At 41.6% G+C, this 23,521-nt stretch overlaps 1 protein-coding gene across 4 annotated transcripts in view; it reads right to left on the bottom strand.

The window, feature by feature from the left end:
• Nucleotides 1-23,521, bottom strand: part of tp63 (tumor protein p63) — a 99,557-nt gene that overhangs the window by 20,552 nt on the left and 55,484 nt on the right. For 3 of the 4 annotated variants that reach the window (XM_057841579.1, XM_057841581.1, XM_057841582.1), the window contains 6 exons: nt 6,631-6,817; nt 6,441-6,556; nt 1,634-1,743; nt 1,418-1,554; nt 1,094-1,176; nt 899-1,023 (listed from right to left, as the gene is read on the bottom strand). In XM_057841579.1, the coding sequence (XP_057697562.1) occupies nt 899-1,023; nt 1,094-1,176; nt 1,418-1,554; nt 1,634-1,743; nt 6,441-6,556; nt 6,631-6,817 (758 nt within the window). The remainder of the gene's footprint in view (nt 1-898; nt 1,024-1,093; nt 1,177-1,417; nt 1,555-1,633; nt 1,744-6,440; nt 6,557-6,630; nt 6,818-23,521) is intronic. The other variant, XM_057841580.1, reaches the window with a different exon arrangement.

Consider the following 23,521-nt stretch of genomic DNA (forward strand, 5'->3'; position numbering starts at 1 on the left):
TTTTTATTTTTTGATTGAAAATTTTACAAATTTTATTAAAACGAAAACATTAAGCGGGGTATAAAATTTCCATAACTTGTACTAACATTTTTCTTTTAAGAACTACAAGTCCCTCTATCCATGGATCACTATAACAGAATGTTAATAATGTTAATGCCATCTTGTTGATTTATTGTTATAATAAACAAAAACAGTCCTTAATGTACCGTATGTTCAATGTATATATCCATCTTGTGTCTTATCTTTCCATTCCAACAATAATTTACAGAAAAATATGGCATATGTTATAGATGGTTTGAATTGCGATTAATTGCGATTAATTACGATTAATTAATTTTCAAGCCGTAATTAACTCGATTAAAAATTTTAATCTTTGACAGCCCTAATTTTAACGTGATTAATTAAAAAAATAATTACCGCCCGTTAACGCGATAATTTTGACAGCCCTATTAATAATGTATTATCTATTATTTATCTGCAGTATCCTGATACCTCTAAAGCTTCTAGCACAGAACTAATTGGCATAGACATCAAATCCATTTAACTGGGAAAGCTCGCATTGAGTGATCAATTTTAACTGCCACCAATCCGAATTGGCTGGGGGCCCACTCACAGTCAAAATGGTCAAAGTCATAGTCAAAGTCTATCGCTGTTGACGGCAGTCAATGAGTTCATACTTAAAATAAATACATTTTAAAAACATGATTTTTCACACCTGATTCCGATCCTCTGAAAATGACATGATCAGTCATGAGTTCTAATCACGTGATCGGACTGGGACATCCCCACTTTTGTAAGCTGTCCAAAAAAACTATCCTGTTTCATTGGAATGACTCACATAGGAGAACCGAGTACTATGATTCGTCCCTAAATCCAAAGCATCAGTGGTTGGACTCACTGTTTCTGCAGTAGGTTCTGCTGCTGCTGCCGGTACGACTCGATCGTGTGTTGCGGCAAAAACTGCATAAGCTCCAGAGACTCTTTGATCTTCACCAGAATCTCGTAGATTTCGCGTCCTTTGATCTGAAACCACATGGCGGTCAACGCCGGAAAAACAAAGGGACGCGGTCCGAATGGACGACGAATTACTCACAGGCAAACAGAACACTTCCTCGTCCGTGGATCTTCGTTTCTTGATTGCCGACATTTGGATACCGTGAGACACCTGTCGGAAAGCTGGAGGATGAAGAGAAGGCAGGTAAGTGCGAGAGACGATGACGTTTCAGGTCTATTACGGCAGAGCGGGAGATAAAAGTGAGATACACCGTCACCAGACCCCAAATTTAGCGTATCGCATTTCGTAATCTATCAGCTATTGCAGTAGAGCTATGAGTTGATTTTCCAAAATCGACATTATCAGGACACGGAGGTAAAAAGTCATAGAGCCCGTCACCAAGCCCCCACAAGCTCTACTTACGGCGCTTCGTACCCTCACTGCTCTTTGAGGCATCTGTAATGTGTTGCTTGCGGATGCTGTCCTCGTCCGCCTTGCGGTCGCGGCCGGGACAAGCGCAGATTCGAGCTTCAAAACAGCGGCGGCCCAGAACTTGCCCGCTAGACCGAAACGAAATATCGATTAAGATCAGGATTGTTGTTTTGTCTGCAAAAATACAGCATTTCTTCTGATACCTACTCTCTGGTTTCTAGAGTGACAATGATGAGGATGGGTCGCCGGTTCATGCCACCCACGCAACTGGAGTTGCACATGAAGTTGTACAAGATGGTAGTGAACTCTGTGCCCACCTGATGGAAAACAGGAAGTGAGTTTGACAACGGGTCATTATTCATTTTCAATATCTGTAGCTACTTCCTGGCTTTGCATAAATAGTGCAGCGATAGAAAGATCAAAAACAGTGTTGCACCGATACTAGTATTGGAAGTCAGCGGTAGACTGGGCTCATCGGTTTTACTATTCAGCCCATTGAGGGGGAATTATTCAGAACGAGGAAAACGCGACGAAGAGAGACGCAAAATGTCATTCTTTCAGTCTCTCTACTCCAATATTTTTACAGGATATTCTTTTTATCCAAGTATTTTTCCACAATAGCTAAATAAATGGCTTGAGAAGGACTAGTCGGCCCATCGAGGGGGAAGTATTCACAACGAGGAAAACGCGACGAAGAGATTTGCAAAATGTCGTTGTTTCTGTCTCTTTCCTTCAATATTTTTACAGGATATTCTTTTTATCCAAGTAATTTCCCCAACTGCTAAATAAATGGCATGGTCATGACAAATAACAGTCTTGTGCTAAATGGAATATGAAATAATAAAAATGCACTTATTCAGGACGACATGGCAAAATTACTCCATAATGGTCAAAACTGTCGACTTCACCTTTACTGTCGCACCTCCCGAACGATATTTTATGACACCTAAGTTGGACATATGTCATTTCTCTTCGGAGAATGTAAATAAACCAAGAGGCGTGACAGCTAGCCGACATGCTAACCCGAACCGAGTGATGTTTCAAAGTGTTCGAAGTGGAAAATCACACATAACTAGCCCGGATTATTTGACATGACGACTGGGTTGTCGATTGTCTTTGCGGACCGGCAAACCGCCTGGCGGAGAGCAATTTATAGCTCGTTCCCCGGAGGAGGGCGGCTGCAGTTGTTGTGCAACTAACGTGCAGCTAATGTGCATGAGGAGAGCTTTTTACATGCCCATCAACGATCAAACGTAAGTAGTCCTTTATTTAAAGAAAGTTTGTCGTGTTTATTTTGTAATCGCTGTATTCGTATTTGACATAATACAAAACAAGATGTTTACTCACTTCCTCGTAAGTCCAATACTAGGGCTTGTTTTGGCCAATATCCATGGTGAATGGGAAGCTTTTGAAACTCCAAAAAGGCGCATACGCCTCTCCCTCATAAAGCAAGATTTTTCTGCAGCCGTTTGGCTGGCGTGATGCGAAAAATAAACGTTTTAATCTGCAAAATTAGCTGAATCCTTAGTCCTCATACACAACAGTATGGCTGTAGTGAAGAGGACGCCTTCAACCATACACATCACAGCGCCCTCCTCCTCAATGCAAGACCGAAGCCGGAAGTCACTCATTTTCATGGCGCGGGATTAAAAAAAACTAAATAAATATAGCAATCGCTCCCACACACATCCAAGCGGTCCATATCATTCAGGAGCATAAAATACCGCGTGTATTATGAAATAAACATGCTTTTTCGTGTCACATGCACTTTAAAGAAGTTCCTAAATATCAAATGTCCTTCCAATGATGGCCGCCCGTTATGAACAGTGTTGGGCACGTTACTTTGAAAAAGTAATTAGTTATAGTTACTCACTACTTCTTCCAAAAAGTAACTGAGTTAGTAACTGAATTAGTCTATAGTAAAAGTAACTAGTTACCAGGGAAAGTAATTATTTCCGTTACTTTAAAAATACGTTGTTGTATGTCAAAGAATTTGAAATTTTCTTAGCAGTATTCGAGTCAGTTGAATAGAGAAGAACAGACAGGTAGTTGTGTTATAGAACCTTGTAATATTTATTGCACCTCACCAGCAACAGATTTATCCTACACTTGAAGTGCAACAAAAATAAACAGTAAACAATATAATAAAATAACAATCAGCAGTAAACAATATAAAGTGAGTCTAATCAATTAAATCTCTCACAACCTGAGACAACTGGTCAAGTAGACCAGGGGTCCCCAACCTTTTTTGCACCACTGACCGGTATTATTTGGGTCTTTTTTTTCACGGACCAGTGTTCTGACAAATTTTGCAACCCATCAAAAATTGCAACGATGTGGTTCTGTGCATGCGCGTAACGTTAAAGAAATGCAAATGCAGTGATTTCAAAGTAAACGCTACAAACTTTCTTTAAAGAAAGAAATATTAACTTACGTTTGATCATGAAAGGACATGTAGAAAAGTTCTCCTCAGATACATCCTGCCATGTTAGCTGCACACAAGAACTGCACACCGCTCTCTCACCATTAACGACTTCGCCTTGTCGTTAAGCATTAATTAAGAAGCCCGCTTCACAAAGATGTTGGAAATTGTAGCAAGGTTTTCAATGCTCTCGTAGCGATGTCAGGATATTCCAGAATTACTTTAATCCAGAACCTCGGTAGAGTTGTTGTTGTCTCAAATGTACGTATAAGGTCGCCGTCATTTGAGATCTTTACAAGCTGCTCCTCCTGTTGCACAGACATGCTCGAATCACTCGGTTTATTCACAAGTGGGTCACGAATCCACTCCTTCTCAGTTTGTGGGTCTTCGAGGTTGTAGGCTCATCTTCTGGCTCATCAGGTGCGCTTTTCGCCGTAAAAATATATCTCCAAAGACATCTGTTTTCCAGTCATCTTCGCTCGTGTGGGGGCTAATTATTTCCGGGAACAAATGTGCTGTGCCCGCGGCCTAGTAATACGTTATTATCGAGGACAAGCGCACATAGATATATTATATATACAAAACAAGATGTACTGCTCGCAGTCCAATTAATGGATTTCAATGACGACATTCTAATCCATCCTGTAGTATTATATCTAGAGTAGACAGAGATATTGGTGTGTTAAACAGGGGGCACAGGGTTAATTCGGCCAGAATGCAGTCGTTAATAAATTATTATTTCTGTGCGGCCTGGTAGCAAATGCGCCACGGATCGGTACCGGTCCTCGGCCCAGCAGATGGGAACCCCTGAAGTATACATAGCCTACTGTACTTCAAGTATTTTGACTTGAAATTGTGTTTATATCTTCACCTCGTAAAGAACAAATTTTCCTCTGAATGCTCTGCCATCATATCCCTCTGCATCTGTTTTGCGTGTGTGTTTGCCGCACGCGCTGTTCCGGTTTGTGTGCGAAAACACCGGCTCTGATTGGCATACCATGACACATGACTCTAACCCTCAGCCAATCACAATCACTTCCATCGCATCTATCCAAGTGGTGCATTCAGGTAGCCTCGTCCCCCTACTCCTCCCGTCACCCTCAAAGCGTCTGCCATCCTCAAGATGGAAGCAGCATTCTTGCTGGCTGACAGTGGGGGATGGGAACGAGGCTAGCATTCAGGTGTTTGCCTGGCACGGCCAGACTGTTCTCCCTGTATTTTTCAAACACTGAGAAAACAGTCTGGGACCCAGCCCATTAACGGCCTCTCGAGCAAGTATAAAATCAATCGTCAAATCAGATTCGTTTATTTGCGTGACGTCTTCTTAACGAGCAATGTCACTCTTCCGCGTCAGAAGTCGTCTCCACAACAACACAGATGGCGAACAGGAGAGCCAAGAATATGTTCCAATCCACGGTAAAAACAGTTTTAAATGACCAAAAATACATCGACACAAGTCATTGACAACAGTCTGTCTCGCACTAGCCATGTTGAATAAACTCCGCTCTCCTCGTATGTTTACTTCCGCGCGCAAGTCCCTCGTCCCGCCCGTAGCTGATTGGTCCACTCCGCTGTCTGTTTGCTGTGGCTTGCTCCGCCCTGGAAATTTTATCCGCTTAATGGTGGCCAGACTCAATCGCTGGAACAGCGGTGAGTCTGGAGTACCAGGCTATTCAGGTGTAGCAAACCAGAAACATTAGCAAGCTTTGGAACGCATTGTCTAATTGAATAAGCAGGGACAAAACGCCTGGAGTCATAAGAAGTACGTGCTGTAATATTCTTATACAGAATTATCCGAGCCACCCTAAAGTGCACATGGCATCATAATTGTTTTGCTCACATGACGCGAGAGTGAGTTGAGACATGGCCTGCCGAGAGCCGTACGTTTGCGTCAATGTTGAAGTTAACACGTCCTGTGTGGTATATCTTTGCTAAGAAAAAGCACAAAACAAAACACGTGCGCTATTCTCGAACCTGAACGCACCCCAAGTCTTGGATGACAAATAAACAGAGCAGAGTAGACTCGTTACGTCTCGTAGTTTCTTCAATTTATTCAGAGTAAGTAACGCACCACTTTTGACCATCAGTAACGGTAAAGGCGAAAAAAATAATTAGTTAGATTACCCCGTAACTGAAAAAATAACGCCGTTATGTAACGTTTCTCATGCTCTTGTTTTGATGAAGAAATTAAGTGTATTTCCGACAAAACTTCAGAAATGGACCAATCTACAGAACCGATTTGCAATCTTACACTGTATTCAACCAGATAGTTACATCTTGGTTACGTCTGTAGCTCCCGCCTCTTTCACCTGATTGGCTCCGCTATCAGATGGCCGCGAAATGGTTAGACACTTGAGTTTGGCATGATAATATTGTATGATGAATCAATGAATCAGAAATAACGGTTTTGCCTGCAAGGCTACAGTAATTGAGTATTTAAAAAAACTATAATCTAAAAAACTATTTCGTATACTTTAAAAAAGAAAAGTGGTATCGGCACTCAATTAGCATTGGCTGATACCACACAGCCAGATATCGGTATCGGTGCAACTCTAGAAGAACGTGAACTACTATGAAATCCTGGAATCTCACCTGAGGCGGCTCGTACGGCACAAGCACGCTCTGCCTCCCTGTGATAGAGTCCTCCACGTACTGGGCGTGGCTGTTACCCTCCACGCGAATCAGGTGACTCGGAGGTGCGATCTGACCTGGTGCGGAATACAAACTCGGTCAACACATGACGATCAATCAATCTGTCAATCCAACTGATCAATGGACGGACCGTCGTTGAACTCGCGGCTGAGCTCGTGGTTGGGGCAGCGCTTCACCACCTCGGTGACGTGCTCCGCCTTCTTGTAGACGGGCATGGCGCGGATGACGGCGCCCTGCGGCGGAGTGGTAAGAACTTTGATCTGGATGGGACACGTCTTGGCGATCTGGCAGTACAGCTTTTTCAGTTCTGTGGAGTACTGAAACCAGGAAAGACACACATGAGAACACAAAAAGCGAAATGGATATTTTCCCTTTTGGAGGTAAGTAATTTGGTCATTTTTAGCTTTAAGAGGTGGTATCAGATCACCTTTCATGCTGAGTTGAGGTAGATCTGCCAATTTCTGTTTCCCTGTTAACCACATTCACGTTGAATGCAAAATCAGCAATTTTCCTTGGAGACAAATTTTCTGAATATGAGGGAAATAAAAGCTACCCCCCCCCACTTTTGTCCTTTGTTATTGAGACAGTAGGGCATACATGGAGTTTAAGGGGGGACAGGGGCCCTTTCCTACACATGATTTTAAAATTAAGAGTTTTCCGGTAAAATACTGTCTATATAAGTTGTAAAGCAGACATGTCAAGAGTCCAGCCCAGGGGCCAAATGCGGCCCGTGGTCAAATTTCATCCGGCCCCCAGCCTCTGTCATAAAATCAATAACGTCTGGCCTGCACACAGACTTAATAAATTGGTCAGCAGTAGGGTTGTTCCGATCATGTTTTTTTGCTCCCGATCCGATCCCGGTCGTTTTAGTTTGAGTATCTGCCGATCCCGATATTTCCCGATCCGATTGCTTTTTTTTTTTGTGCTCCGGATTCAATTCCAATCATTCCCGATAATTTTTCCCGATCACATACATTTTGGCAATGCATTAAGAAAAAAACTTGGACAAATTTATACATTCAACATACAGTACATAAGTACTGTATTTGTTTATTATGACAATAAATCCTCAAGATGGCATTTAAATTATTAACATTCTTTCTGTGAGAGGGATCCACGGATAGAAAGACTTGGGACTTTGTATATTGTGACTAAATATCGCCATCTAGTGTATTTGTTGAGCTTTCAGTAAAGGATACTGAAGGCCATACCCAAATGCATGATGGGAAGTGGAACCATGACTGTGCGTAGTGCTACCAATTGATATATCTTCTCTGCATTGGGAAATAACATAAGGTGTTAAGAAAATGATCAGTTTCTACCTTGCTTCCCCACATTGCTTTCCCATGATAATTCTAATCAAAGGGAGAGGGATTGTAAGGCTTTAACCAAGTAAAATAAGGCTCCAAAGGCTGCCAAAATTCATTCTACTCATTTTACGCTGCATTTTAGCTCTCTATATAGGCAAAACGGCACCATTACAGATTGAGCGCGACAATGCGTGAGTGGGTCGTGCAGCGCATGCATTAATTGCGTAAAATATTTTAACGTGATACATTTTTTAAAAAATTACTTACCGCCGTTATTGGGATAAATTTGATAACCCTACCTTAAGCCTAAACTAAAGACTCTGGATAAGTGTAACATATTATGTCTGTAACGTTAAATACAATTAGAAAACGATTTAATTAAAAAATATATATATATTAAAAAAAGGCATGGCCGATATTTTTTTGCCGATTCCGATACTTTGAAAATGACGTGATTGATCGATCGGGACATCTCTAGTTAAAATTATTTTTCGAACAGATCATGTGAGTGTGTCCCACCTTAAAGGGTCATATGCTTTGGTTAGCCAAAACCACATGAGGACCGAAGAAGCAAGAAGGATATACCGTAATTTTCGGACTATAAGCCGCTACTTTTTTCTTTCATTTTGATACCTGTGGCTTATAGTCCAGTGCGGCTTATTTGTTGATTCTTTTTTAGGTAACTTTATTTGACAGCAGTGTCATAAGACTGTCATAAGATCATCAAAATTATGACATGACACTATCATGGACATTACTGAATGCTTATGTCATTAAGTGTCATTTGGCAAATTATGTCACTAACTCAATTTTTGTCCGTCCTGGATCTTTTGCATCCATTCAAAAGTGAGATCATTTGCCGGATAACACTTAATGACATCTGTTATAAGCATTCATGAATGTTCAGGACAGAGACATGTCATAATTATGATTATGTAATGACAGTCTTATGGCACCACTGTCAAATAAAGTGTTAGCAAATACCATAACTAACAATTGATGAAACAATTGGATCAGTAACTGAAGAAATATTTAGCACAGAACATGATTTTTGATTGTTATTTACATCTGTTGCGCTGCAATGCATGCTAAGAGGCATGTTGGATGACAACAGTCAACAGCAGGTGGCAGCAGAGGTTGACTGTCTCCCCCAAGGGAGCAGTGATGGCCAAATGAAGCTTCTTGAAGCAATAAAGCTTTGCACTAATTAGTTCAAACTTTAATGATGGTTCATTTGGTCTTGTGACAGTCGGTCGTATGATGCCGCTGTCAAATAAGGTTGTACCGGTTAATATCTTTTGGTGTAAATATCCCATGATACAGTGAGGACAGCTGCGGCTTATAGTCCAGTGCGGCTTATCTATGAACAAATGCCATTTTCGTGCCAAATTTGGTGGGCTGCGGCTTATAGTCAGGTACGCCTATAGTGCGGAAATTAGGGTACATAATTATTTTTTAAACCTAAGCTTTCAAAAATGACGACAACTACTGAGCAAGAACCAAGAACTGAAATGGTGAGCGGAGTTTCAATTTGCCCCACTAAAGACGCTAATTGCACAACAAAGCCACCACCGGAGGGCGTACCATATTCAATGGATGACGAGCTTGGCAAAAATTATAGCTGTCCTGATTTAGAATTCCCCTCAAAAATGATGGGAAACAAACAAACAAACAAACAAAAATGCTCATTTTCAACTTATCATTATAATATTCTTGTAAGTTATTTTATTGCCAACATCAACAGTCATCCACCTGTTGTGCCACCCCCACCCCAAAAGTCAAACTCCGCCTATGGAGTAGAAGTGTCTAATTTGGAAATTTCTGCAGTTGTTTTTCACTTTTTCAGGTATTGTTAAGCCATAGCAGAAGCAGAAATGCCGCTTTCACACAGGATACACTTCTACCGCCTTGTCATTTTCTAACTAAATTATTTTACACATCACATGATCTGTTTTTCCCTGTAACTAGTTTCTGACTATATCTGTATGGGAGAGGGTAAATATAAAAGTATAGTGATCAACTACAAACGTACAAACAGCAACAACAAGGAGAAGAAGAGGGTTAATTGAAGAGACGTCCGGACGGGGGTAACACCTGTTGGCTGGACCCAACCCTGCCTGGTTTGGCCCTCCAGCAAAAAGGAGGTTCTAGACAGGACTGTGATTACAACCCACTTGAATACACACACACTCATTATGGGCATCCTTGAAGATGTGTGTTGGAGGCTTGCCGTACTTCCGAGCGACTCCATAAAAAACAAAGCCTGCAGCCGCAATTAAACGGGGCCTGACTTTCATCTTTTTAACAGCGGGTGGGGTACAGGGTATCTCGGCCCAGCAGAGCTACATTTGTGCTCCCCAAAGGTTGGCATCGAACTGACAACATATGATTTGTGAACAGACGGGAGAATGGTAAATGGTGGTATACTTGTATAGTGCTTTTCCACCTTTCAAGGCTCTCAAAGCGCTTTACACTACATCGCTGAAGGGAAAAGGTACCGTTCTCGCACACCATATAATTGTTTGCATTAGTATAACACATTCATTTAACTATAGTTTAGGCAGACTCCACTCAGTGGCCTTAAACACAGTAAAGTGAATCACCTAATCGGCGCTCATGAGGGGGAAAAGGAAAAATGCTACCGTTTCTCGTAGGCACCGTCTAACTGTTTGCATTACTCGAACACACGTAATATCATCAATCAGGGAATAGTATCATTTCTCATATTCACTGTAGGACTGCATTTCTCTAACACACCTAATGTAAAATAAATAGCACACCATAGTTTAAAGAAACAGAATAGATACACAACGCCATCTTATCACAGAAGCCCAAAACGTGTGCGCCACGAGCAAGATTGACGCACCAAACTCTGGCAATCGGTCCTCCTCACAAACGAACAAGGACAAACACCAGCGCGCTTTGTCCTAAAACAAATAGTGCCAGCCCGGATAACAACGTTGATAGCAGGCGCTTGTGACGTCAAGATCAGCGTCGGTCGCTGTGGCAACCACATCCCATCCATGCACGAACCTAAACATCCCGAAACCGGCCAGAGAGGGATGATCCCATTGCAACGCCTGGACACACCTTCAGCCGGCCCACGGACTTAAAAAACACTGGACACTGAGATAAGACAGATATTGCTGCTCGGAAACATGTAGCCTTGTTTTGGATCCAGAATTGTCCCTCCGTCGTCTGTTTTCGCCTTGTTTTTGACCATTGTCGCTGAATAAATTGTCAACCTGCTTTCGGCGAGTCTTTTTCAAACTTTTGGAACATGGAGTCAGTACAAAGGGTTAATATCAGAGGTGAACACACAAAGTTCTGCCTTCCCGGTTGGCGCGCGTGGAGGCAGCATCAGCACAGCGGCACTTTGTTCAGCTGTCGCTGTTTCCGTGCGGCTTGCCTGGGGAGGCGAATTTCAACATCACCATCCACCTACTGGTGACGTAGTGCTGTGGGATTCAGTATCTTGCTCAAGGATACTTAGGCGAGTTCATCAGGGAAGAGAATCGAACCCACATCCTCTGTGTTGTGGGACAACTACTCCACCACTGAGCCACACCACCCCGGAAGATTGAACCGACATCATTTGTGGTGACCATAAGCAAAGAGTCCTTCTTTCAGCCTTCCTTCCTTACTTCACTCCTTCCTCCACTCTTTCGGCCTGGCTCGGCCCCCTACGGGAAGCTGTGGCGCAATGTAGGAGATGTCTCGTCAACTGATAGTGAAGTCTATGTTTCTTCCTTATTTGCTCCCTGCTCCCTTCCTTCTTCCTTTTGCTTTATTTCTTTACCTTTCTTACTTTCTTTTTTAGGGCTGTCAAAATGATCGCGTTAACGGGCGGTAATTCATTTTTTAAATTAATCACGTTAAAATATTTGACGCAATTAACGCACATGCCCAGTTCAAACAGATTAAAATGACAGAAGTGTCATGTCCACTTGTTACTTGTGCTTTTTGTCTCCCTCTGCTGGCGCTTAGGTGCGACTGATTTTATGCACCATGAGCATTGTGTAATTATTGACATCAAAAATGGCGAGCTACTAGTTTATTTTTTGATTGAAAATTTTACAAATTTTATTAAAACGAAAACATTAAGAGGGGTTTTAATTAGAGCTGTCAAACAATTAAAATTTTTAATCGAGTTAATTACAGCTTAAAAATTAATTAAACGTAATTAATCGCAATTAATCGCAATTCAAACCATCTATAAAATATGCCATATTTTTCTGTAAATTATTGTTCGAATGGAAAGATAAGACACAAGACGGATATATACATTCAACATACGGTACATAAGGACTGTATTTGTTTATTATAACAATAAATCAACAAGATGGCATTAAAATTATTAACATTCTGTTAAAGCGATCCATGAATAGAAAGACTTGTTGTTCTTAAAAGAAAAATGTTAGTACAAGTTATAGAAATTTTATATTAAAACCCCTCTTAATGTTTTCGTTTTAATAAAATTTGTAAAATTTTCAATCAAAAAATAAACTAGTAGCCCGCCATTGTTGATGTCAATAATTACTTACACAATGCTCATGGGTGCTGAAGCCTATAAAATCAGTCGCACCCAAGCGCCAGCAGAGGGCGGCAAAACTCCATAAAACACAACAAGTGAGCGTTTCACTGTCTGAGCGGGGCACCTGCGTTAATTGCGTCAAATATTTTAACGTGATTAATTTTAAAAAATTAATTAACGCCCGTTAACGCGATAATTTTGACAGCCCTAGTTTTAAAATAAAATTACTAAAGATGATCGGCATCCCAATCGATCGGGTCCGATCACGTCATTTTCAAAGTATCGGAATTGGCAAAAAAATATCGGATATGCCTTTTTTAAATATATATTTTTTAATTAAATCATTTTCTAATTGTATTTCACGTTACAGACAAAATGTCTTACACTCATCCAGAGTCTTTAGTTTTGGCTTAAAGTAGGACTGTCAAATTTATCGTGTTAACGGCGATAATTGATTTTTTAAAAATTAATCATGTTAAAATATTTAATGCAATTAACGCATGCGCTGCACGACCCACTCACGCCTTGTCGCGTTCAATCTATAAAGGCACCGTTTTACCTATATATAGAGCTAAAAGGCAGAGTAAAATGAGTAGAGTGAATTTGGGCAGTCTTTGGAGCCTTTATTTAATTAGCTAAAGCCTTAAAATCCCCCTCTCAACAACTATAAATATTGTGGGAAGCAATGTGGGGAAGAAAGGCAGTAGTTCATCTTTTTCTTAACACCATGTTATTTCTCAACGCAGAGAAGATATAGAGATCGGTGTCACTCCGCACAGTCATGGTTGCACTTCCCATCATGCATTTGGGCAGAACAGTTAAATGGCCACAGTATCATTTACGGAAAGCTCAACAAATACACTAGATGGCAATAATTAGTCACAATATACAAAGTCACATTTATCCTTTAAGAATTACAGGTCTTTCTATCCGTGGATCCCTCTCACAGAAAGAATGTTAATAATGTAAATGCCATCTTGAGGATTTATTGTCATAATAAACAAATACAGTACTTATGTACAGTATGTTGAATATATATATATCCGTCTTCTTTGTGTCTTCTTTCCATTCCAACAATAATTTACAGAAAAATATGGCATATTTTATAGATGGTTTGAATTGCGATTAATTACGATTAATTAATTTTTAAGCTGTGATTAACTTGATTAAAAAATTTAATCGTTTGACAGCCCTATTCTTTTTACATGTTACTTTTCAGCCTCTTTCAGTCTCTTCACACCATCCTTATCTACTTCCATCTATCCTTACTCCCACCATTCATACTGCCTTTCCTTCTTCTTTTTGTCCCTCGAAGACACTATATATTTTTTTTAAACTCGTGACTGCCACCTCTGGCCTGAACTGTAACTGCAGCTAGCGCATGACGCGCATGCTTGTACGAGCACGAACATAAAGCATCGCGTATTTGGCCCATCAAACCACTTCCAGAAACATAAAAACAGTGAAAATCTTAAGTGGGTTAAAGAGGTGTTTTTGCCAAGCGGAGCCACGGTGAAAAAGCGCTGCTGTCGCAGAGACACACACAGGTGCGCGTTCAACCTGATGTCTCTCTATTGAAGGGAAGAAAAAGGGCTTTTTGGGGTCACAGTTAAAATGTGAGGGTTCTGTGTACTTATCAGGGCATTAGTCGAGCGTGCATGGAGTAGAAAAGTACTCCAAAATCCTGTTTAGTCCCTTTAATCCTTTCTTCTCTTTCCTTCATTTTCCTACTTCTTCCTTTCATACCATTCTTCTCCCATGCGTCTGTTCTATTCCTTCCTTCCTTAGTCCTTCCCTGTTCCTTTCCTTCATTCCTTCTTCCTTTGTCCCCTCTTCCTTGTTTCCTTTATTTTTTTAATCCTCCTAAATTCCTCCCTTTCTTCCCCTGCTCCCTGTTTTCATTCTTCCTACCGCTCATGAACTGGCAAAAAAATGAATTTAATACACATTCTTGTCCTTCAACCTATTGACAGTGATCGAACGATTGCTGCCAACCTTCCCAGTCGACATGGATTGGACGTTGATAACCCTCGGCGGCAGCGAAAGAGTTAACGTAGTCGCTAAATAGCTAAATGTGAAATTCCGAGAAAAAAATTGGCGTAGATGTTTTGTGTTGTGCTTAGAATAATTACAGGCTGCGGCTTTTTCGCGTACCTGCAGGCACAAAACAAAAGACCGAGAAGGTAGAGATTTAATCTTTGCGAAAGTTTGTTTAGATGATATCAAACTATCCCAGGCTCGCACCCACCCAGGTGAAGCGCCGTTCGCTCCAGGACGAGAACACAACACAACCATCCCTGCCCTCTGGCGACAAACTTTGCAGCGCAAACAGCTAACAGCTAACGCTAACCAGTTGAATGATGGGATTCAGTAGCTAAGGTGTGTCATTAAGCTGCCCTGCCTATATAGAGAGAGAATTGAAGGAATGTAGGAAACAAGGATGTAAGGACAAAAGGGAGGAGAATGGAAAAAAACAAGGATGCGTGGCAGAAAAGTAATAGGATGGAAGGTCTGGAAATGGGATTGGAGAAGGGAAGAAAGATGTTTGAATGGGAATTAAAGAGAAAGAAGCCAAGGTTAGAACAGTGAGAGGAAACAATGCTATACTTGAAAGAAAGGAAAGATGATAGGAAGGATCAGGCTAGGAATGAAGGATGCATAGAACAAGAGTGTAGGGAAAGGAGGGAGAGCAACAAGGATGCATGTACGGAAGGAAGGAAAGATGTATGAAGGGGAAGTAAAGAGAGGATGTAGGGAAGGTAAGAAGTTGACAGGAAAGAATGATATACGGTGCCCTCCATAATTATTGGCACCCCTGAAAAAGATGTGTTTTTTAGCTTCTAATAATTTTTTAAAATTTCAAATAATATGGGACCTTAATGGAAAAAAAGAGAAAAATCCAACCTTCAATACAAGTGCATTCATTCAGTGAGGATAAAATCCCACATAGAGAAAAAAATATTTGACATCAAAATGTGTGTCACAATTATTAGCACCCCTGGTGTTAATACTTTGTACAACCCCCTTTTGCCAACAAAACAAGGTCTGGGGACTGAGATGGCCATGGGAGGAGCTTGATTTTGTGTCTCGTGAACCATTTCTGCGTAGATTTGGCCATATGTTTAGGGTCATTGTCTTGCTGAAAGACCCAGTGACAACCCATCTTCAGCTTTCGGGCAGAGGGCAATATATTTTGATTTAAAATGTCCTGGTATTTCAAAGCATTCATGGTGCCATGCACCCTAACAAGGTTCCCAGGGCCTTTGGAAGCGAAACAGCCCCACAGCATTACTGACCCACCCCCATACTTCACAGTGGGTATGAGGTGCTTTTCAGCATGCGCATCTTTCGTGGCACGCCAGACCCACTTAGGGTGTTTGTTGCCAAAAAGCTCAATCTTGGTCCAGGGCTGGCCCAGGCCATTTGGGAGCCCTAAGCAAAATAATGCAAAGGGGCCATATTTTTGGCCCACCATTTTGTCACAATGTACTGTGAAACCCATACATGCAATCCAACCCATACGTCCATATTTTGTATATTAATCAGATTTTTTTGCACTGCATACTTCAAACTTCTTACCCCAAATGATTGTAAGTACTTGCGGTAGATAGCGCCAAACCTTTTTCTCAAAGAGGAAAGAAAGAAGTTAAGGAAGAATGTTTATTTTTTTAAGCTTGTAATCAAGTATCAAAACTCACAAAAGTCAAATAAAGCAAACTGTAGTAAACAAAATTGAATATAAATGAAACAATTGCCAGATTGGGGGCCCCTTAGTGGTCAGGGGCCCTAAGCAGCTGCACAGTCTGCGTATAGGCTGGGCCGGCCCTGTCTTGGTCTCATCTAACCAAAGCACACGGTCCCAGTTGAAGCCTGGGACTGTGTGTATTTTTGTTTGAGACCAAGATTGAGCTGAAGATGGGTCATCACTGGGTCTTTCAGCAAGACAATGACCCTAAACCAGGGGTGCTCAAGTCCAGTCCTCGAGAGCCCCTATCCAGCTTGTTTTCCATTTCTCCCTCCTCCAACACACCTGACTCAAATAATCTGGATCATTATCAGGCTCCTGCAGAGCTTGCTGATGAGTTGATCATTTGATTCAGGTTTGTTCAAGGAGAGAGACATGAAAAACAAGCTGGATAGGGGATCTCGAGGACTGGACTTGGGCACCCCTGCCCTAAACCATGGGTGTCCAAACCTGTCCTCAAGGGCCGCTTTGGGTCCTGGTTTTTGTTCCTACCAATCGAGCACAGACAGTTTAACCAATGAAGTTTATGCTAAAACAAGAAGCACCTGACTGCAATCAACCGATTACACTTGTGAGACACCAGATTGGTGAAAATATGTCGTCTTGTTTTGTAGAAATGAAATCCAGCACCCACTGCGGCCCTATGTGGAATAGTTTGGACACCACTGCCCTAAACTTATGGCCAAATCTACACAGAAATGGTTCACCAGACACAAAATCAAGCTCCTCCCATGGCCATCTCAGTCCCCAGACCTTGTTTTGTTGGCAAAAGGGGGTTGTAACAAGTATTAACACCAGGGGTGCTAATAATTGTGACACACATTATTTGATGTCAGATCATTTTTTCTTTATGTGGGATTTTTTCCCCACTGAATGAATGCACTTGTGTTGAAGGTTGGATTTTTCTCTTTTTTTCCATTAAGGTCCCATATTATTTGAATAAATAAAAAAAATATTAGAAGCTACAAAACACATCTTTTTCAGGGGTGCCGATAATTATGAAGGGCACTGTACCTGAAAGGAAGGCAAGATAACAGGAAGGACTGGTGTAGTAAGGAATGAAGCATTGCAAAAAAGCGAGGGAAGGAGGGAGAGAAACAAGGATGCATGTAAGGAAGGAAAAAAATATGAAGGAAGGACAGAGGCTGGTCACACAAGGATTTAGGGAAGGATTGGTAGAAGGCAACAAGAGCCGCTTTTGGATTGTAGGAACCTGAGTACTTAGTTCCTGTAACTATAGGCCTCCCCAGTAGTTATAAGAACTATTCTTTGCCACACATGGGTACAGCTCCTGATACGAACTGCTGTGACGTTGTAATCTGTGCAAGTGACACGTTATTTACTTGCCACACCCACTTCTGGCAACATAAAACAGCAAAAACTAAGCTGAACTGAAAACAATGAAATGCAGAGCGTCGAGGACGCAGTGGCAATTCTTGCATGTTTGAAGGGAATCGTTTTTTCTAACGACGAGACTTGAAGAGCACACAGATTTAGTACAGGGTAGTTTTTCAAAATATGGCAGCTCCTAGAGACACGCAAGAATGGAAGGGGTGTGGCAGCTGATTTCAGTGAATCACCCAACATCTACAGTATGTAGTCGAGTTTCTGCAACCTCACTGAAAGTCCTTAGCTCAGAGTAGGAACTAAAATGGTTCTCGGAACTTGAGTTCCTGGCCCCTAGTTCCAACATGAACGAACATGAAAAATGATGCCATCGTTCCACTCAAAAGGTTCTAGGGACTGCGGATAGTTCAGACAGTGCGAAAGTGACTAAGGATGGTAGTTTTTATTTTAAGGGACCTTAATTGATGAAAAGATGCAGGGAGAAAAGATGCAGTGAAAGATGAACAGAAGATTGACAGGAAGGAAGGTGATCTTATTTTGAAACCTGCCTTGAAAATTGCCTAATTTGAAACCCTAACCCTCATATCCAATGGTTACCCTGGCTTGAAACTGTGCTTGAAACCCTAAATTGGACTTGGAACCGTATTTGTAAACCCTAACTCTAGCTTAAAAATCCTATTTTGACTTTAAAACACAACCCTGTCCTTAAACCATATTTCGGAAATCTCTTGGAATCTTCACTTTAAAACCATGATAAACCTCGCAAGAAACGTCAACACTTGCATTGATAGCCTAAGCTTGTGTAAAAACCCTATTTTGAAAGCCTAAAACTGTTTGAAATCATATTGCCAAACCTTAACGTTTGCTTGACATTGAAACCTAAGATTTTCTATGCAACTTAAACAGTTGCTTTGGAAGCCTAACAATATCTTGAGACACTACTTTGGCACTCTAAGGTTCCCTGCACTCTAACATCAATGGGTTTTGCCTTAAAACTTTATTGAAATTGACGCAAACGACAATTAGATTTGCCCCAAATTGACCACAGGTCAATGTCAGCGCGTAGCAGGTCGCGCGACTAACCCATGAGTGAGGTTACGTGCTCCGGCGGGTCCCAGCAGGCCCACCGGCCGCGGCGTTCCTGCGCCGCTGACAGGCGCTGCGGGCGCAGGCACGCCCGTCAAGTCCTGACAAAACATGGGCGGCGTGGCGCCTCTGGTCTTGTCTGCTTCATACCTGACATGTCGTGTCTTGCCTCCAGCGTCAAGAACGTGCAGGATTCAGGCTTTCTTTTTTTCCCTTCTTTTCCTATCATTCTTCCGTGGCAAACACCTGCATTGAACTTTAACTCTTAAAGCTTTAACTCTGGAGGAAAGTTCAAGCTTTAACCTTGACAGCACTAAATATACACTGTTCATATTTCGTCTAAGCAGGTATCACATGCTTGCAAATGCATTGTGGTTTCTGCTAGTTAAGATATTTTAACGACATAACACTTCGTCAGTGATGGAGTCAACTGAGGCTGCCATTGAGCAACCTTTCATCCTTCCTTTTGTACTGTTTCCTGTCTTCCTTCCCCCAAACCCATTTTGTCCTTCTCTTCACAACATCCTGATTCACTCCTTAAATCGTATTAGTCTCACTTCTTTATTTCTTCAACCCTGTCCTTTCTTCAACCCTGTCCTATCTTCTTTACTTACTTCCTTTTTTCATTCCTTCATTTCTAGCCTCCCTCCTACTTGTCATGCCATCCTTACTTCTTCCTTCCAATCTTCCTTCCTTCCTTCCTTCCTCCCGCCCTTCTACTGTCAGTCTTTCCATCTGTACGTCCTACCTTCCTTCCCTCCTGTCCATCTGTCCTTCCTTCCTTCCTTCCTTCTGCCGGTCTTTCCTTCATTCCGTCCGTCTTTCCTTCCTTCCTTCCTTCCTTACGTCCATCTGGTTGTCCTTCCTTCCTTCCTTCCTTCCTTCCTTCCTTCCTTCCTTCCTTCCTTCCTTCCTTCCTTCCTTCCTTCCTTCCTTCCTTCCTTCCTTCCTCCCTTCCTTCCTTCCATCTGTCCATCCTTCCTTCCTTCCATCTGTCATCCTTCCTTCCTTCCGTCCATCTGTCCATCCTTCCTTCCTTCCTTCCTTCCGTCTGTCAGTCTGTCCATCTGTCCTTCCTTCCTTCCTTCCTTCCGTCAGTCTGTCCATCTGTCCTTCCTTCCTTCCTTCCTTCCGTCAGTCTGTCCATCTGTCCTTCCTTCCTTCCTTCCTTCCTTCCTTCCTTCCTTCCTTCCTTCCTTCCTTCCTTCCTTCCTTCCTTCCTTCCTTCCTTCCTTCCTTCCGTCAGTCTGTCCTTCCTTCCTTCCTTCCTTCCTTCCGTCTGTCAGTCTGTCCTTCCTTCCTTCCTTCCGTCTGTCCATCTGTCCTTCCTTCCTTCCTTCCTTCCTTCCTTCCTTCCTTCAGTCTGTCCATCTGTCCTTCCTTCCTTCCGTCTGTCAGTCTGTCCATCTTCCTTTCTTTTCCTTATTTCTTTCTTACTTTCTTTCTTTCATTCCTCATTTCAATTCCTTAATTCTTTCCTTCCTTCCTTCCTTCCTTCCTTCTTTCCGTCCATCTGTCCATCCTTCCTTCCTTCCTTCCGTCCATCTGTCATCCTTCCTTCCTTCCTTCTGTCAATCCTTCCTTCCTTCCTTCCGTCCATCTGTCCTTCCTTCCTTCCTTCCTTCCTTCCTTCCTTCCTTCCTTCCTTCAGTCTGTCTATCTGTCCTTCTTTCCTTCCGTCTGTCAGTCTGTCCATCGGTCCTTCCTTCCTTCTGTCAGTCTGTCCATCTTTCTTTCTTTTCCTTATTTCTTTCTTTCTTACTTTCTTTCTTTCATTCCTCATTTCAATTCCTTCATTCTTTCGGTCCATCTGTCCATCCTTCATTCTTTCCTTCCTTCTTTCCTTCCTTCTTTCTTTTCTTGCTTTTTTCCTTCCTCCCTTCCTTCTTTATTTTTTCTTTTACTCTTTCTCTTTCTTTCCCTCTCCTCTGTCCTTCTTTCCTCCTCTTTTTTATTTTTTACTCGTTCCTTCCTTCCTTTTCTTTTCAAATCTTTCTTTCTCCCGCTCAACTTTTCTGTCTTTCCTTCCTTCCTTCTTTTCTCTTTATCTCTCACTTTTTCGCTCTTTCCTTCACTCCTTCCTTCCTCCACCCATACATCCTAGTATCTTGCCATCCTTCCCTATTTCTTTCCCCTTCAATGTTCACCTTACTCTCTACCTTCCAAGCAAGGGAAACTGTTTTCCTTTTTAACGCACATAATTTCCTGACATTGACGGCAATAGACGGCAAACCCATTCGGACCGGGAAGGCTGCCAGCCAATTGTCGTCAGTGCACGACTGTTTCGGCACCCTTCCATTTCAAATCTTTTAACTCTGTTCTCCAACTTTTCCACAACAAATCATAAAACTCCCTACCGCTCCTCCTCTTGCTGCACCTTCAGTAGCTTCGAACGAGTACGAACACGTTTGCTGACACAAACAAGTCGTGAGGCGTGGGACGGGCCCGCAGATGTTCCCGAACAAGCCGCGTCTTGCTGCCTTTCGCTGGAACGCTCCTTCTTCTTCTCCTCCCGCGGCGCAATTGACTCCAAAAGGGAGTATTGACACAAGTGTTATCCTCAGTAGGGCCCTCCATCCATTACTGTAATCCCAGCGCCCCCGTAAGACTGAGGGCAAACACCGGCAATCTTCTCTACGCACAATGGCGGTGCGGGATAAGCTTTGGCGGCGTGCCATTAATTCAGAGCTAGGAGATCAGTAATAGAGGAAGAAGAACAGGGTGGGGGGCATTTCGGGGAAGAGGTGGACTGGAGGTGTTGTGTGTCACCTTTGGCTTTCCAGACAGGAAGAGGTGAGGTGATGGGCTGAGGATTAGGCGCGTCTCCGTGAGAGGAGTCACTAAAAAGGGAGCGCCAGTAAGATTCAGGGCGCCGCAATGGTTGAATTTAGCTCATTGGTTGCCACTGACGGAGCTAGAATCCATTTCGACTAGGAGGGGGTGAATGAACGTTCTTTCGTACATAGATTGGATGTCATGAGCATTCACAACTAGACCTCCAAGTTAAAATTGTGGGGCGGTGTGCCTCAGTGGTAGAGTAGTGGTTCTCCAACCTAACCCACAGGTTGTGGGTTTGGTTACCCGTCCTGGTGAGCTTGTCTAAGTATCCGTCAGCAAGATACTGAGCCCCACGTTGCTCATGATGCTACATCATCAGTAGGTAAATGAGGATATAGTGATATAGAATACAGGATATAGAATTTTTAGTATTCTAGGAATAAAATATAGAATATTTTTGCGACTGAATTTTTTGCCACTGAATTTTCCCTACTGAATTTTATGCAGCTGAATTTTTGCGAATGTTTTTTTGCAACTGATTTCTTGTAACTGAATTTTTTCTACTGAATTTTATGCGGCTGCATTTCAGTGACAAAATTTTTAGTTTTTTTTTTTTTGCGACTGACTTAGTAGACACGGTGTATAAGAATCTGAGTGTTCTTGTGGGAGTTTGATATACTCGTACTGTGGTTGTCGATTATGTTTTATTTATTAGGAGAAAGCAGCAAACAGGAATGGGTTTAGGGGGGCAAAAATAAGAGAAAGAGACAGAAAAGGAGAAAAACAAACAACAACAACAAAAAAATACATTATTAAATGACTATGCGACCTATGAACATCGTGGTCCTATCATTATCTAATTATATTTACCAGTAGGGTTGTTCCGATCATGTTTCTTTGCTCCCGATCCGATCCCGATCGTTTTAGTTTGAGTATCTGCCGATCCAGATATTTCCCGATCCGATTGCTTTATTTTTTTGCTCCCGATTCAATTCCAATCCTTCCCGATAACTTTTCCCGATCATATACATTTTGTCAATGCATTAAGAAAAAAATGAATAAAACGCGGACGAATATATACATTCAGCATACAGTACATAAGTACTGTATTTGTTTATTATGACAATAAATCCTCAAGATGGCATTTACATTATTAACATTCTTTCTGTGAGAGGGATCCACGGATAGAAAGACTTGTGACCTTGTATATTGTGACTAAATATTGCCATCTAGTGTATTTGTTGAGCTTTCAGTAAATGATACTGTAGCCAGGCCTAAATGCATGATGGGAAGAGGAACCATGACTGTGTGTAGTGCTTCCAATTGATATATCTTCTCTGCGTTGGGAAATAACATAAGGTGTTAAGAAAAAGATCAATTGTTACCTTGCTTCCCCACTTTGCTTCCCATGAGATTTCTAATCGTAGGGAGAGGGATTGTAAGGCTTTAACCAAGTAAAATAAGGCTCCAAAGGCTGCCAAAATTCACTCTACTCATTTTACGCTGCATTTTAGCTCTCTATATAGGTAAAACGGCGCCATTACAGATTGAGCGTGACAATGCGTAAGTGGGTTGTGCAGCGCATGCATTAATTGCATTAAATATTTTAACGTGAAACCTTTAAAAAAAAAAATTAATTACCGCCGTAATCGGGATAAATTTGATAACCCTACCTTAAGCCTAAACTAAAGACTCTGGATGAGTGTAACATATTATGTCTGTAACGTTAAATACAATTAGAAAACGATTTAATTTAAAAAATACATATATATATTAAAAAAAGGTATGGCCGATATTTTTTTGCCGATTCCGATACTTTGAAAATGACGTGATCGGACCCGGTCGACATCTCTATTTACTAGTGGACATCAAGTGGGGGAAGTGAATTGTGACTGATTTTTTTTGCCACTGAATTTTTTGCTACTGAATTTTCCCAAAGGAATTTTTTTGTGGCTGAATTTTTGCGACGGAATTTTTTCGCCACTGAATTTTGCGACTGATTTTTTTGTGAATATTTTTTTTTTTTTGCAACTGATTTTTCACTCCTGATTTTCTGACTGGATTTTTTTGCAACTAAATTTTCCCAACTGAATTTTTTTCTAACCACATTTTCTGATTCATTATTTTGATATTTATTCACACTCACACCATACCTTTTTAAAAACCATGACATCACTTCCTACACACTCGTTTTTATCTTGACAAAATGGATTCAAAACGC

This window comes from Corythoichthys intestinalis, chromosome 7, assembly GCF_030265065.1.
Source record: "Corythoichthys intestinalis isolate RoL2023-P3 chromosome 7, ASM3026506v1, whole genome shotgun sequence".
Taxonomy (NCBI): domain Eukaryota; kingdom Metazoa; phylum Chordata; class Actinopteri; order Syngnathiformes; family Syngnathidae; genus Corythoichthys; species Corythoichthys intestinalis.